Source organism: Talpa europaea (assembly GCF_964194135.1).
Source record: "Talpa europaea genome assembly, chromosome: 8".
Lineage (NCBI taxonomy): Eukaryota > Metazoa > Chordata > Mammalia > Eulipotyphla > Talpidae > Talpa > Talpa europaea.
Window position 1 is genome coordinate 33,517,407 of NC_140075.1, and position 11,726 is coordinate 33,529,132.

The following is an 11,726-nucleotide window of genomic DNA, read 5'->3' on the forward strand; positions in this document are numbered from 1 at the left end:
CATGTCCTTTCCACCTGAAACATTATTAAAGACTTCGACATAAATGAAATGATACCTACTTTTTTTTTTTTTTTAAAGATTTATTTATTTATTTATACAAGCACTGGGTACAGTCAGAAGCGCGGGAGGGTGAGAGAATTCACCAGAGCCAGAGCGGGGAGCAGAGCAGGCAGAAGGACCGAAGTACACTGCTGAGGGGAGCAGTGGGCGGCAGGAGAGGTCTGCGCGCCATGTGGGACCCTCCTCTGGTGGCCGGGGAGCAGCTGGGGATCGAACTGGCACTGCAGAGGCTGCGGGCAGCTTCGCAACCCAGCGCTCAACCGCTGCGCCACCGGGGAGGCCCGAAATGATACCTACTTTTAAGATGAACAAAAAGATACAGGCAAATACACAACTAATTACAAGTCAACAATTGTATTATAAGCAAGTAGAGTGAAGCATAAAGAATCACAATCCCCAAGAGAAAAAGCAACATATTCTTAGGGACCACTAATAATGTGCTAATGTGACCCTGTAACCTGGAGTCCCGTCCAAGGACTTGCTAGTAGGCTAATGGTTTTGTTCTTCTCCTCATTTCAGCTGGTGTTTTTTAACATCCCCTTGATGGCTTACTTGTGTTGGAGCTTGCTGCAGCGGTGCTTTGGCCACAACTTCAGGTCTCATCTCCGCCAAGGGACATACTTGAAAATTATACCTGTTCACCTGTTTATGCTACTGATGTACATCTGGCAGATTTATTCCTGCTACTTTCTTCATAAGACATATGGCACTATAGCTCTTTTATTCTCTCCTTTGCGGACCTGGTTGACACTGTTGACACCTGTTCTCATTCGTTCTGTGTGGACACTGAACTCCACCAAGCTTGGAACCTTCATAGGGCAGTTAAAAAGTCACCTGAGTTCCTGAAGGCCCTGTCTCACCATATGCATCTGCAGCCCTGGCCTCTGCCCCAGCAGCAGGTGGAAGGCCAATATTAGTGGGTGACCTTCTGGGATCAACCACTCCTTGAACTCCCTGCAGTTGGGTGAATTAATCCACTACTGATTCCTGCAGAATGGACTGCAGAAAAATCTCAAAATAATGCCATGATTCCTTCCTTCCCCAGGAAGGCAAAGGGTTGATTTACTTTGTGAAGAGAAAGCCTTAATCTGGGACATCCTCAGGACAAGGGCTAGGTATATGTATGGGCATATCTAAGGCCCAGTGTGTTTTTAGGGTTACCTCATGTAAAATACCTAACACTGTGTCTGGAACTGGACAACCGTCAAGGGGCAAGTGCAAACTTGAACGCAGCCCTGACTATCCTTGTTATATTAGCTCCAAGTTCTCTTTTCCTGAAGGATTATGGGCTCTGCTTCCTAGTCGGGGGTGTTTTCAACTAATCGAATAAATGAATGATGAATGAGAAAGAACTCCTACTGGCTTGTTGGAAGGGGTAGTTGCAAGACGGAGTGAGGCGGAGCCTGCATCCCAGGGGCGAGTGGGCGTGGCCTGGGGCGCGAGGGGCGTGGTCAGGCTGGGGGCGGGGCGGGCGTGGTTGTTGCCGGAAGCGAGCGCCGAGTCGCTGACGCCGGAAGTGGGGCGGCTGCCGTGACCGGGCGCCGGGCGAGCCTCTGTGATGGCGAGCGCCGCTGGCCCTGCGGCCGCTCAGCCCGGCTTGGCGCCGCCTTTGGAGCAGCTCCGGCACTTGGCAGTGGCGCTGCGACTGCTCATGTCGGGAGTGCGGGGTGAGCTGGCGCGGTGGGGACGGGCAGAGCCCAGGCCCAGCGTGGGTGCGGCCGGGGCGGGGGCGGGCGGAGGGCTGGGGCGCAGGTGGCCCCGCTCACCTCAGCTCTTCCTCTTGCTTCCGTCCTCACGCCACTTCGCTAGTCGGCGAAGCCCGCGAGACCACCAAGGAGTTTAATCGGGAGACGTTTTGGAGAAGCCTCAGTGAGTGCCTGCCGTCGCCGCCTCCCGCTTCTCGCCCCAGCGTCCCGACCCCTCCTCCTCCCTCTCGCTCCCCCCGCGGCGGCGCCTTCTCTGTGGGGTTACCTCACCCCGCCCGTCCTCGGCACCTCAGAGGCTGAGCGTGAAACAGTCATCGTCGGAGGGTGTTTTCTGAGACCCGGCCGGCGGGGGTGGCGAGGGAACACGTTGTCTTAGAGCCCGGCAGGGGGCTGCAGCCCGTCCTTTGGGCACTAACACCAGCCTCTCGTCACCCCTTAGATGAGGCCGCCGTGGTGGTGTCGAAGGAGGCCACGACGCTGACCGCTGTCTTCTCTCGACTCCCCCTGCCGTCTCCACAGGTGGGCTTTGCTTTCCAGGAGTCCCTGGACTGCCTCTGTTCCCTGGGAACTCCGCATTTTCCTTCCACTTTCACACTAAAGCCAGGTGGTTTATTTTCCTCATCTGTCAAATGAGATTGTTCGGGCTTCTCAGGAGTGTGACGACCAATTGCCCAGTGCAGTGCCTGACAAGAACTAGGCAGGCCCTATAAATGTATTAGTTCAGTCTGAAGTTCTTCCTGGTTATTTCCTTTCTTGTAATTATTTTTTAAGCACTTGCTGTTTACTAGGGGTTTTCACATACCATGAGCAGGTTCTGAGGCTTGGGTTAAGGTAATAAACAGTGGAGGTTGGATTTAAATTAGAGCCTATCTGATGTCTAAGCTACATCTTTCCTGCTGCACTACATAAAGCCCTTTTTATATTGAATTTTAAAAATATTTAATCAGTAATATGGATAGTTAAAATTCAAACGATAACAAAGTTATGTGTGCTAAAAGTTTTTGTCTTCCCTCTCCATTCCTCATTTTTGTCGCCTCTCCCCTTTTCCTTTTGTATTACTCAACGCATATGCTATACATACACATATTTATTTATACATATGTGCTTTTTATAAAAAAATAGATACCATAAACATTTTTCTGGACCTTTTTAAAATAATTAACATCATAATTTGCAAGTTTTTTTTTTAAGATTTTTATTTATTTATACAAGCACTGGGTATAGTCAGAAGCGCAGGAGGGTGAGAGAATTCACCAGAGCCAGAGTGGGGAACAGAACAGGCAGACCGACTATGTACACTGCTCAAGGGGAGCAACAGGCGGCAGGAGAGGTCTGCGTGCCATGTGGGACCCTTGCCAGGTGCCAGGGATCAAACCCGGTACTGCAGAGGCTGTGGGTAGCTTCGCAGCCCAGTGCTTAACCGATGCGCCACCAGGGGAGGCTCTGCAAATTAAAAAGTTTAGAATTGGTCAGAGCTTATTTTGCAAGATCAAGTGTCTAGTGTTGCTTTTCCAATGTAATAAAAGTTTGTCAGGCAGAACCTGGGGTTAAAAAATCCAGTAGAATTGCTGGAACGGGGCCTCCCCGGTGGCGCAGCGGTTGAGCACTGGGTTGCGAAGCTGCCCGCAGCCTCTGCAGCGCCTGTTCGATCCCTGGCTACTCCCCGGCCCTGGAGGAAGGTCCCACTTAGCGCGCAGACCTCTCCTGCCGCCCGCTGCTCCCCTCAGCAGTGTGCTTCAGTCCTTCTGCCTGTTCTGCTCCCCGCTCTGGCTCTGGTAATTCACTCACCCTCCCGCGCTTCTCACTGTACCCAGTGCTTGTATAAATAAATTAAAAAAAAAAAAAAAAGAATTGCTGGAACGAAGAATATATGCATTTTTAATAACCTTTTATTATAAAACAAAATGAACATTGACTGTGACCATGTATGCCCTATTCCCATTTTTTCTAGAACTAAATATGCTTAGCTTGAGAGTAAGATTATTTGAAAATGGCATATCACTTGATTTTCATAGTCACTAGTTTTATTCTCTTTCTCAGTCTCGATATCCAGATGTCTTAAAATGAAAAAAAAAAAAAATGTTCTTTTCCTGCACCTACAATAAATGATAAACTCTCGCCCTATACTTCAGGTATCTGTGATGAAAAAACTAATTGTATGAAAGCATTTTAAAAGATTTGTGGAAGAACGTATTTCAGAGAATAGTAATATTACCTTATTTTTCTAATCTGCTGCCTCCTTTCAGACACACTTAGGACTTGTTGCTAAAATTCACAGATAGTAAGATACCATGAGGACAGAGCATTTTCTGGCTATACTCAGAATGGTGGTTTCACTCATAGATGAGTCAGAATTTTCTAATATAATAAAAGTTTGTCAGGCAGAACCTTGAATCTTAGGATCTTGGCACATTACTCCTACTGAAGGGTGTTTTGGGAGGTTTTTTTTTTTTTTTTTTTTCATTCCAATCCATATAGATTGGTATTTTTTAAAATTATGTGTTTGGATATTGAGGCAATGTCTTATTACCATATCAGTTTCTAAACACATTCAATCACTGTACTTATCCACCCCAAACTGGTAAGTTTATAGACTGTCATTAATCTGCAATAGCACTGGCACAGAATTTAGCAGAGACATGAGGACAAGGAAGATAAGAGAAAGTCAGTGACTACTTAAAAGGAAAATAGTCAACATTGAGCATTGCACAGTCCATTTTAATTACTTTAGGTATATTATGTTTCTACTAGAGACTAATACAAATATTTTAGGCCCTGCAGGCCAACTACTCAACTCTGCTCCTGTGTGAATGCAACTATAGAAAATATATAAACTGTATCCCAGTAACACTTTATTTACCAAAACTGGCAGTGGGCCAAAGTTTTTCAACTTCTGGTCTAAGATATGGTGAAGATCTCAGAGGTGATCATGCATATCTTGGAATATAGAGTATCAGAGAAACGTTTTTCTTGTTTTTTCATGTTTTATTGAGTTATCAGTTTAGTATCTTGTGTCCAGTTAACTCCTTCTGGTATGTGTTAAGAACAGTACAATAGGACTTTGGAACATGTTTGATGATCTAATCCGTTTCCTTTTTTCTTTCTAAAATTGGTCCATCATCTCATAGGAAACCCAGAGGTTCTGTGAACAAATCCATGCTGCTATCAAGGCAATTATTGCAGTATACTATTCCTTTCCCAAGGATCAGGGTAAGCCTCTATGTATGCATACATGTTCGATTTACAGGATAAATTTTTGCTAATATGTCAGCCAAAGCCCTGAAACTTTTACCTTTCCTTCAGCTTGAGCGTGTAACTACCCTATAATATGCAGCAAGGATGGTTTTATAAAATAAATGACCTCCATAAATAAACCTCTGTGCTAAGGAGTAGATACTGTGTTCTCATCTCCCCTGCCTTGCCTGACTGTAAGGTTTTTAATTTTCATTGGTTCTTCCCTCTCTAACCTGCTAAAGATACCACAGATGCTGATTGGATCTCAGACCCAGTCACCTTCCTCATACCCTATTGCTGACCTCCCTTATAGGTTAGGTGATCTCCAGCCCGGCCTGTAGTTTATGCCTTGGTTATAATCATGCCAAAATTATAAATGAACACATGCTTCATGGATCGTAGGGTGACTCACAAATGGTTTAAACTTCAAGTGTTTACTCCACAAATGTCAAGGGACCACTATTCTTAATGAGTGAATACATAATGTCACAGAAAGATTTTGTTCCAGATCTCTTTTGGAGAACAGCCTAATGAATCATGGGAGGTATAAGAAAATGACATAGGGATATAAATAATACTTGAGTTTTATATTGGCATTCCAGTAAAACATGTGGGTGCACGTTACCTCAAGTTCTATAGTGCTTAGACTCTCAGGAAAGCAGATGGTACTTTTGGAAAGATGACAAGGCTGTTTACTTTTTTGGTTCGGCTGTAGGAATTACCCTGAGAAAGCTGATACGGAGCGCCACTCTGGACATCATGGATGGCATGGCTCAGCTTGTGGATGTGCTTGTCATCTCTCCACCTCAGAGGTAGTGATGCCACACTTGGGTCATCAGTTAATGGGATTCCTTGCTTCAGAAAGGGGAAAAACTCATTTAAACAGGAAAGTTACTGAAGTTGAGAATAGTGACTATCAGGAAGGAGCTTTTTAGGAGACAGGAACCTAGGTTATTGATATATTCTTAATGATTCCTTTCCCTAGCCCCGAGAACAGTGACCTTATTTCCTGCAACAGTGTCTGTGTTGCATGCCAGCAGGTGCCTCGGATACCAAGAGGTGAGTGGGAAGTGGGTTATTGACTTTTTTGGCCAAAGCAAACAGACCTCTCATGTCTGGCTTCCAGTTTTGTAGCATTTGTGTATTTAAACTAGTGGAAAGGTATAGTTTATCACCAACAGCATAAATTAGGTGTTAGTGCTTTCACCAGTCTTTTCTGATCTCATACTTCTAAATTCAAACTCCCTGTATACTGTGGCGCTCTCTTGTTGAACAAATAGGTCAAGAGCAGTATGTAGGGGCACATTCAAGCAGTTACTGTGTAGAGCCACCTATAGTGGTTATTCAAGAAGACCATGATGAGAAACCTCATGTGACTTTGTAAATGGCAAAAAGCTTTTTAGCTTCCTGTCTGGGAACCCAGAGGATGAATGTGAGAAAATTTTACATTAGGTTTCCACTCTTGTTGATTCTCCTTAGCTGTTCCTTCAAATGAGAATGCAGTTGGTTGCAGACAGGAGAATTGTTGGATTTCTCCTTTAATTCTAGTGGTTTTTATTTTCAATTTTCATTCATAGATAATAAGGCTGCAGCCCTTTTAATGCTGACGAAGAGTGTGGATTTTGTGAAGGATGCACATGAGGAAATGGAGCAGGTGAGGAGACTGTTTTTGCTGATCATTGGAAGGCAGCTCTGTGACTAGTGGATGAGGATTGAGAGATTTCCAGTGTATTGACTTTCGTCTCCCATCTTCCACCACATGTGGAATTGTGTGATTTAGGGACACCCTTCTCTGTTCCCTCACAGGACTAAGAGAGTGAGAATAGGGTTTTTGAAATTGTTCAACTCTATTGCCATTAATAAAGTGGCTGCTAAGATTTTGGAATGACTCAGACATGATGCTGGAAGTTTAATAGCTCCCCCCCCCCTTTTTTTTTTTTTAAATAGAGGCATGTTTTATTTATTTATTTATTTGTTTTGTTTATACATGCACTGGGTACAGTCAGAAGCGCGGGAGGGTGAGAGAATTCACCAGAGCCAGAGTGGTGAGCAGAGCAGGCAGAAGGAGCGAAGTACACTGCTGAGGGGAGCAGCGGGCGGCAGGAGAGGTCTGCGCGCCATGTGGGACCCTCCTCCGGTGGCCGGGGAGCAGCCAGGGATCGAACCGGCGCCGCAGAGGCCGCGGGCAGCTTCGCAACCCAGCGCTCAACCGCTGCGCCACCAGGGAGGCCCTCCCTCCCCCCTTTTTAACATTCATCTATATCATCTATATCTCAGGCCATGGAAGAATGTGATCCTTACTCTGGCCTCTTGAATGACACTGAGGAGAACAACTTTGACAATCATAGTAATGAAGATGATGTGTTGGGGTGTCCAAACAACCGAGACTTATATTGGTCAGAGGAAGATCATGAGCTCCTAATCCCATGCCTTGCACTGGTGAGAGCATCCAAAGCCTGCCTGAAGAAAATCCGCATTTCAGTGGCAGAGAATGGGAAGAAGGACCAGGTGGCCCAGCTGGATGATATTGTGGATATTTCTGATGAGATCAGTCCTAGGTAAGTGTGATTCCCCACGAGAAACATCTGAACAACAGCATTCTGAGCTCATTGTTTTTCTGTCACCCCAAGGTGTTTCCCCAGCTTCTTGTTTCAAAAGTTTATAAACTTAGAGGAAAGTTGAAAAGTATTGCGGTGAACACCCATAGAGTCTTCATCTAGGTTCACCTAGTGCTCACATTTTTTTCCTATGTTGGTTTATTTCTCTACTGATAGGTGTGCCATTTTTTTCTCTGAACCATTTGAGAATAATTTGCAGATATCAGTGACCCCTATATACTTCAGTATATGTGTATATGAAACATCATTAATCATAATGTTATCTGACATTCAGATTTCCCTAGTTTTCTCTAAAATGTCTTTTGTGACTTTTTTTTAAAATCCAGGTTTCTTTCAAGGTCTCACATTGCATTTGGTTGTATCTCTACAGGGATAACTAGAACAGTCCCTGTGCTTCATAGTCTTTTTTTCATATTGACATTTTTAAAGGATCCAATTCAGTCTTATAGAATATGCAACAAACTAGATTCATGTGATTGTTTTTTTCATGATTATAGATTATATTCAGGTTAAACATTTTTTGGTAAGAGTATCACTCAGTTGAGTATTTTATGCTTCTCATTGCATTTTTATTGGGAAGGCATATGATGTTAGTTTGTCCTGTTAATGGTAGTGCTAATTTTGATCACTTGATTAATGTGGTGCTCGATATAGTAGCACTCCAGGGGTGAGCTCCACCTGTGTCAATTATTAAATTGATGGTTTCAGATTCTTACATTTTTAACTGAATTATTCATGTCCCATACTATGGGCAAGGGAGATACCCCCTCAAGCTTCCTAGTGAAAGGTGTATGTATGTGCTTAGTAAATACCACATGAATTGAATCCTTATTGCTTGCCTGGCTGCCCAGTTTAAGGAACTGATAGGTATTTGGGGGACAGTCATTTTCTTAGTAGTAACATCCTTAGCTGTGCAGTAGCTAGCTGTCATCTAGGTAATCTTTGGACGCTTTTTGTTTGTTTGTTTGTTTTTGTTAATGGTTACTTTTGCCTTCTGCCCTTAGTGTGGATGATTTGGCTCTGAGCATATATCCACCTGTGTGCCACCTGACTGTGAGAATTAATGTAAGTACCAGCATTCAGGGAATAAATGCAGACCTAATTGGTAGAATTTCACTAATCAGTAGTATTTTCTTTAAACTGTAGGGAGTATAGTTACATTTGGATGCAAGCACAATAGTAATGCCACACATCTTACATGTGTTTGTGCTAATAAATACTTACTGAGTTAGTTATAATAGCCATGGGCTTTAGTAGTGCTCTCTACCCCATAACCACTTGGGTAATTATTTAAAAAAATCCAAAGACCTTAGAAAATACAACTTTGAAAAGAAAGTCTTAAAATACCACAATGCTTTAGGATTCTCTCAACCTGAAGTCACAGGTTTCTAATTTCTAGGTTAGCAAGAAATAAATGTCCCAGAAATATACTGCTCTGATATAAACACATTGTGATTTAACCACGAAGGGTCAAGCTCCTTTTTACAAAAATCGGATTTCATTGTATTCTTCCAAGTACTGAGTCTTATGCTAGCAAGAGTTCACTTCTCTTATTTTCATACTTAAGTTCTTATATCTAATGCTATTGAAAAGATAAGTAAAACTGTCGTGTGACTTATATTTACAATTAGATGAATCAGCCCTAAAAATATTTGATAAATTGGATAGTGGAAATTAGACATGTCAAATGTATCTACCTTTTGGGTATTAGCATTTTTTTACATTCATCTTTTAAAATATTAATTTCCTAATAAACATCTTTAGCAATATGCCTTTTCAGTTACTCCAAATAAAAATTTGAGATATGTGCTATTTATCAGTGGCATACATACGTCCTCATGTTACCTTATTAAAATTATATTCATAGATTTTTTTTTAAAGGAGCATTAGTTTTTTCTGCTACATAGTCTAACCTATCAGCAGAAGAGACAAATTTAGATGAAGGCTTCCTTTTTCTGTTTCCTTTATTTGAAATGTTTTCAGTTAAAAAACCTTACAGGGCCTCCCCGGTAGCGCAGCGGTTGAGCGCTGGGTTGCGAAGCTGCCCGCAGCCTCTGCAGCGCTGATTCAATCCCTGGCTGCTCCCTGGCCACCGGAGGAGGGTCCCACATGGCGTGCAGACCTCTCCTGCCGCCCGCTGCTCCCCTCAGCAGTGTACTTCGGTCCTTCTGCCTGCTCTGCTCCCTGCTCTGGCTCTGGTGAATTCTCTCACCCTCCCGCGCTTCTGACTGTACCCAGTGCTTGTATAAATAAATAAATATATAAATAAATGTTTAAAAAAAAAAAAAAAACCTTACAAAAATGTTATAGTGACAGTAAGATTTTGCTAAATAGAAAAAAATCCCATAACTCCATTGCTGTAATCAGCATTTTTGTTTTTAAATATTTCCCCTAAGATTCTTTTTTTTTTTTAATTTTATAGAGGCATGTTTATTTATTTATTTGTTTGTTTGTTTGTTTTGTTTTGTTTATACATGCACTGGGTACAGTCAAAAGCGCGGGAGGGTGAGAGAATTCACCAGAGCGGGGAGCAGAGCAGGCAGAAGGACCGAAGTACACTGCTGAGGGGAGCAGCGGGCTGCAGGAGAGGTCTGCGTGCCATGTGGGACCCTCCTTTGGTGGCCGGGGAGCAGCTGGGGATCGAACCGGCACCGCAGAGGCTGTGGGCAGGTTCGCAACCCAGCGCTCAACTGCTGCGCCACCGGGGAGGCCCTCCCCTAAGATTCTTTAAAAAAATTTTATTTGAGTCTTTTATTTGAGTCTTTTAAACTATTTTTGTTTTCCTTTTGTTTTCATGGTAGGGTTCCACATGAATAAATTCTCTGTTTCTTTTCTAGTCTGCGAAACTTGTATCTGTTTTAAAGAAGGCGCTTGAAATTACAAAGTGAGTATGAAGACTTCTCCCCAAGTAGCTTTTTTACTCTTTCCATCACTTCTCAACTCCCAAATCCCCATTTCACAAATTGAAAGAAGGTGGGTATGGTGTTTTCTTTCGACTAATAGTGGAGCCCCTGAATTTCTGTATAGAAAATTGATTTTTTCTTATTATAGTTTCCATGAGCTCCCTATTAAAGATAGGTCTTTCCCTGACAGTATATTAATTTTAATTTCTGTCTTTTTCCTGTTCTCACAGAGCGAGTCATGTAACCCCACAACCAGAAGATAGCTGGATCCCCTTACTTGTTAATGCTGTTGATCATTGCATGAACAGAATCAAGGAGCTCACTCAGAATGAACTTGAATTATGAGTTTTGAGGCTCATACATACCACTCTTTCCTTTTCTTACTGTCACAGGTAGGATCTGATGTCTGCTTTTAAAAGGGGCTTAGGATGATTCCTGAATCAAAAGGGCATTCCTGGCTATACTTACCAAGAGACACTTTATCAAAGATGGTTGGTTTTACAAGACTGGCAATTATTTATAAACCATATAAATTTATTTTTATGTGCTAGATACAAAAGGTAATCGCATGAGTTTGTGCTTCTGAATTGCCTTTTAGAAATTCCTGGGGAAATTGCCTTATTCCCTATTTGCAATAAAGAGTGTTTTTTCACTGTTAAAAATGTTGAGAGTCTTAATAAAATGTTGACCTGCCAGTGGTTAAATGCGTATCCTTCCAAAGTTTGTTTCTACCAGAAATTCATTGGGTTGGGATTAGAACATTGCTTTTATTTGCGTTTATAGGTCTAAAAATCTGGTTATGATCACAAGTATATTTCAAGCAAAAACACTTGACTTAGTTTAGAGATGATGACTTAAAGCCCTCTTACTATTTCAGCGTGTTATATAATACCATTATTCTTATCAGTGAATCTTTCTGAATATAATTCCAGGTTAGTCCATGCCTCTGAAGCTTTTTTATATGGAGCTCATTTGGTTTTTGTCCACCTAATTGAACATATTTTCCTTATACATAACTGTATTATTGTTTTCTTTTATATATTACATGTCTCCCCCAAAAGTAAATACAAAGATTTTATAAATCAAAAATTTTAAATGTATAAGAAGGTTTCTGTAATTTTAAGGGCCTCTTTAGTGAATCCTTTGGCAGAATCATCACCACTTCAATTATATTTTTGATGTGGGCCTTATGCATGTACCACAGG

The 11,726-nt window shown here is 42.4% G+C and overlaps 2 protein-coding genes across 5 annotated transcripts in view; both read left to right on the forward strand.

Annotated features, from left to right (window-relative positions):
- The window catches only part of TMEM62 (transmembrane protein 62), a gene marked incomplete at both ends in the record, with an annotated part of 35,385 nt that extends 34,479 nt beyond the window's left edge, over positions 1-906 (forward strand). For all 4 annotated transcript variants that reach the window (XM_084240356.1, XM_084240357.1, XM_084240358.1 and 1 more), the window contains one exon: positions 580-906. In XM_084240356.1, coding sequence (XP_084096482.1) covers positions 580-906 — 327 coding nt within the window. The remainder of the gene's footprint in view (positions 1-579) is intronic.
- Positions 907-1,618: 712 nt separating this feature from the next.
- Positions 1,619-10,866, forward strand: CCNDBP1 (cyclin D1 binding protein 1; the record flags this gene model as incomplete). The annotated part of the gene is made up of 11 exons (XM_084241269.1): positions 1,619-1,727; positions 1,870-1,929; positions 2,206-2,285; positions 4,895-4,976; positions 5,716-5,812; positions 5,986-6,059; positions 6,578-6,654; positions 7,278-7,558; positions 8,623-8,683; positions 10,456-10,502; positions 10,752-10,866. 11 exons carry the CDS (start codon positions 1,619-1,621, stop codon positions 10,864-10,866), a joined length of 1,083 nt encoding a protein of 360 aa, XP_084097395.1.
- Between the last annotated feature and the right edge of the window lie 860 nt (positions 10,867-11,726).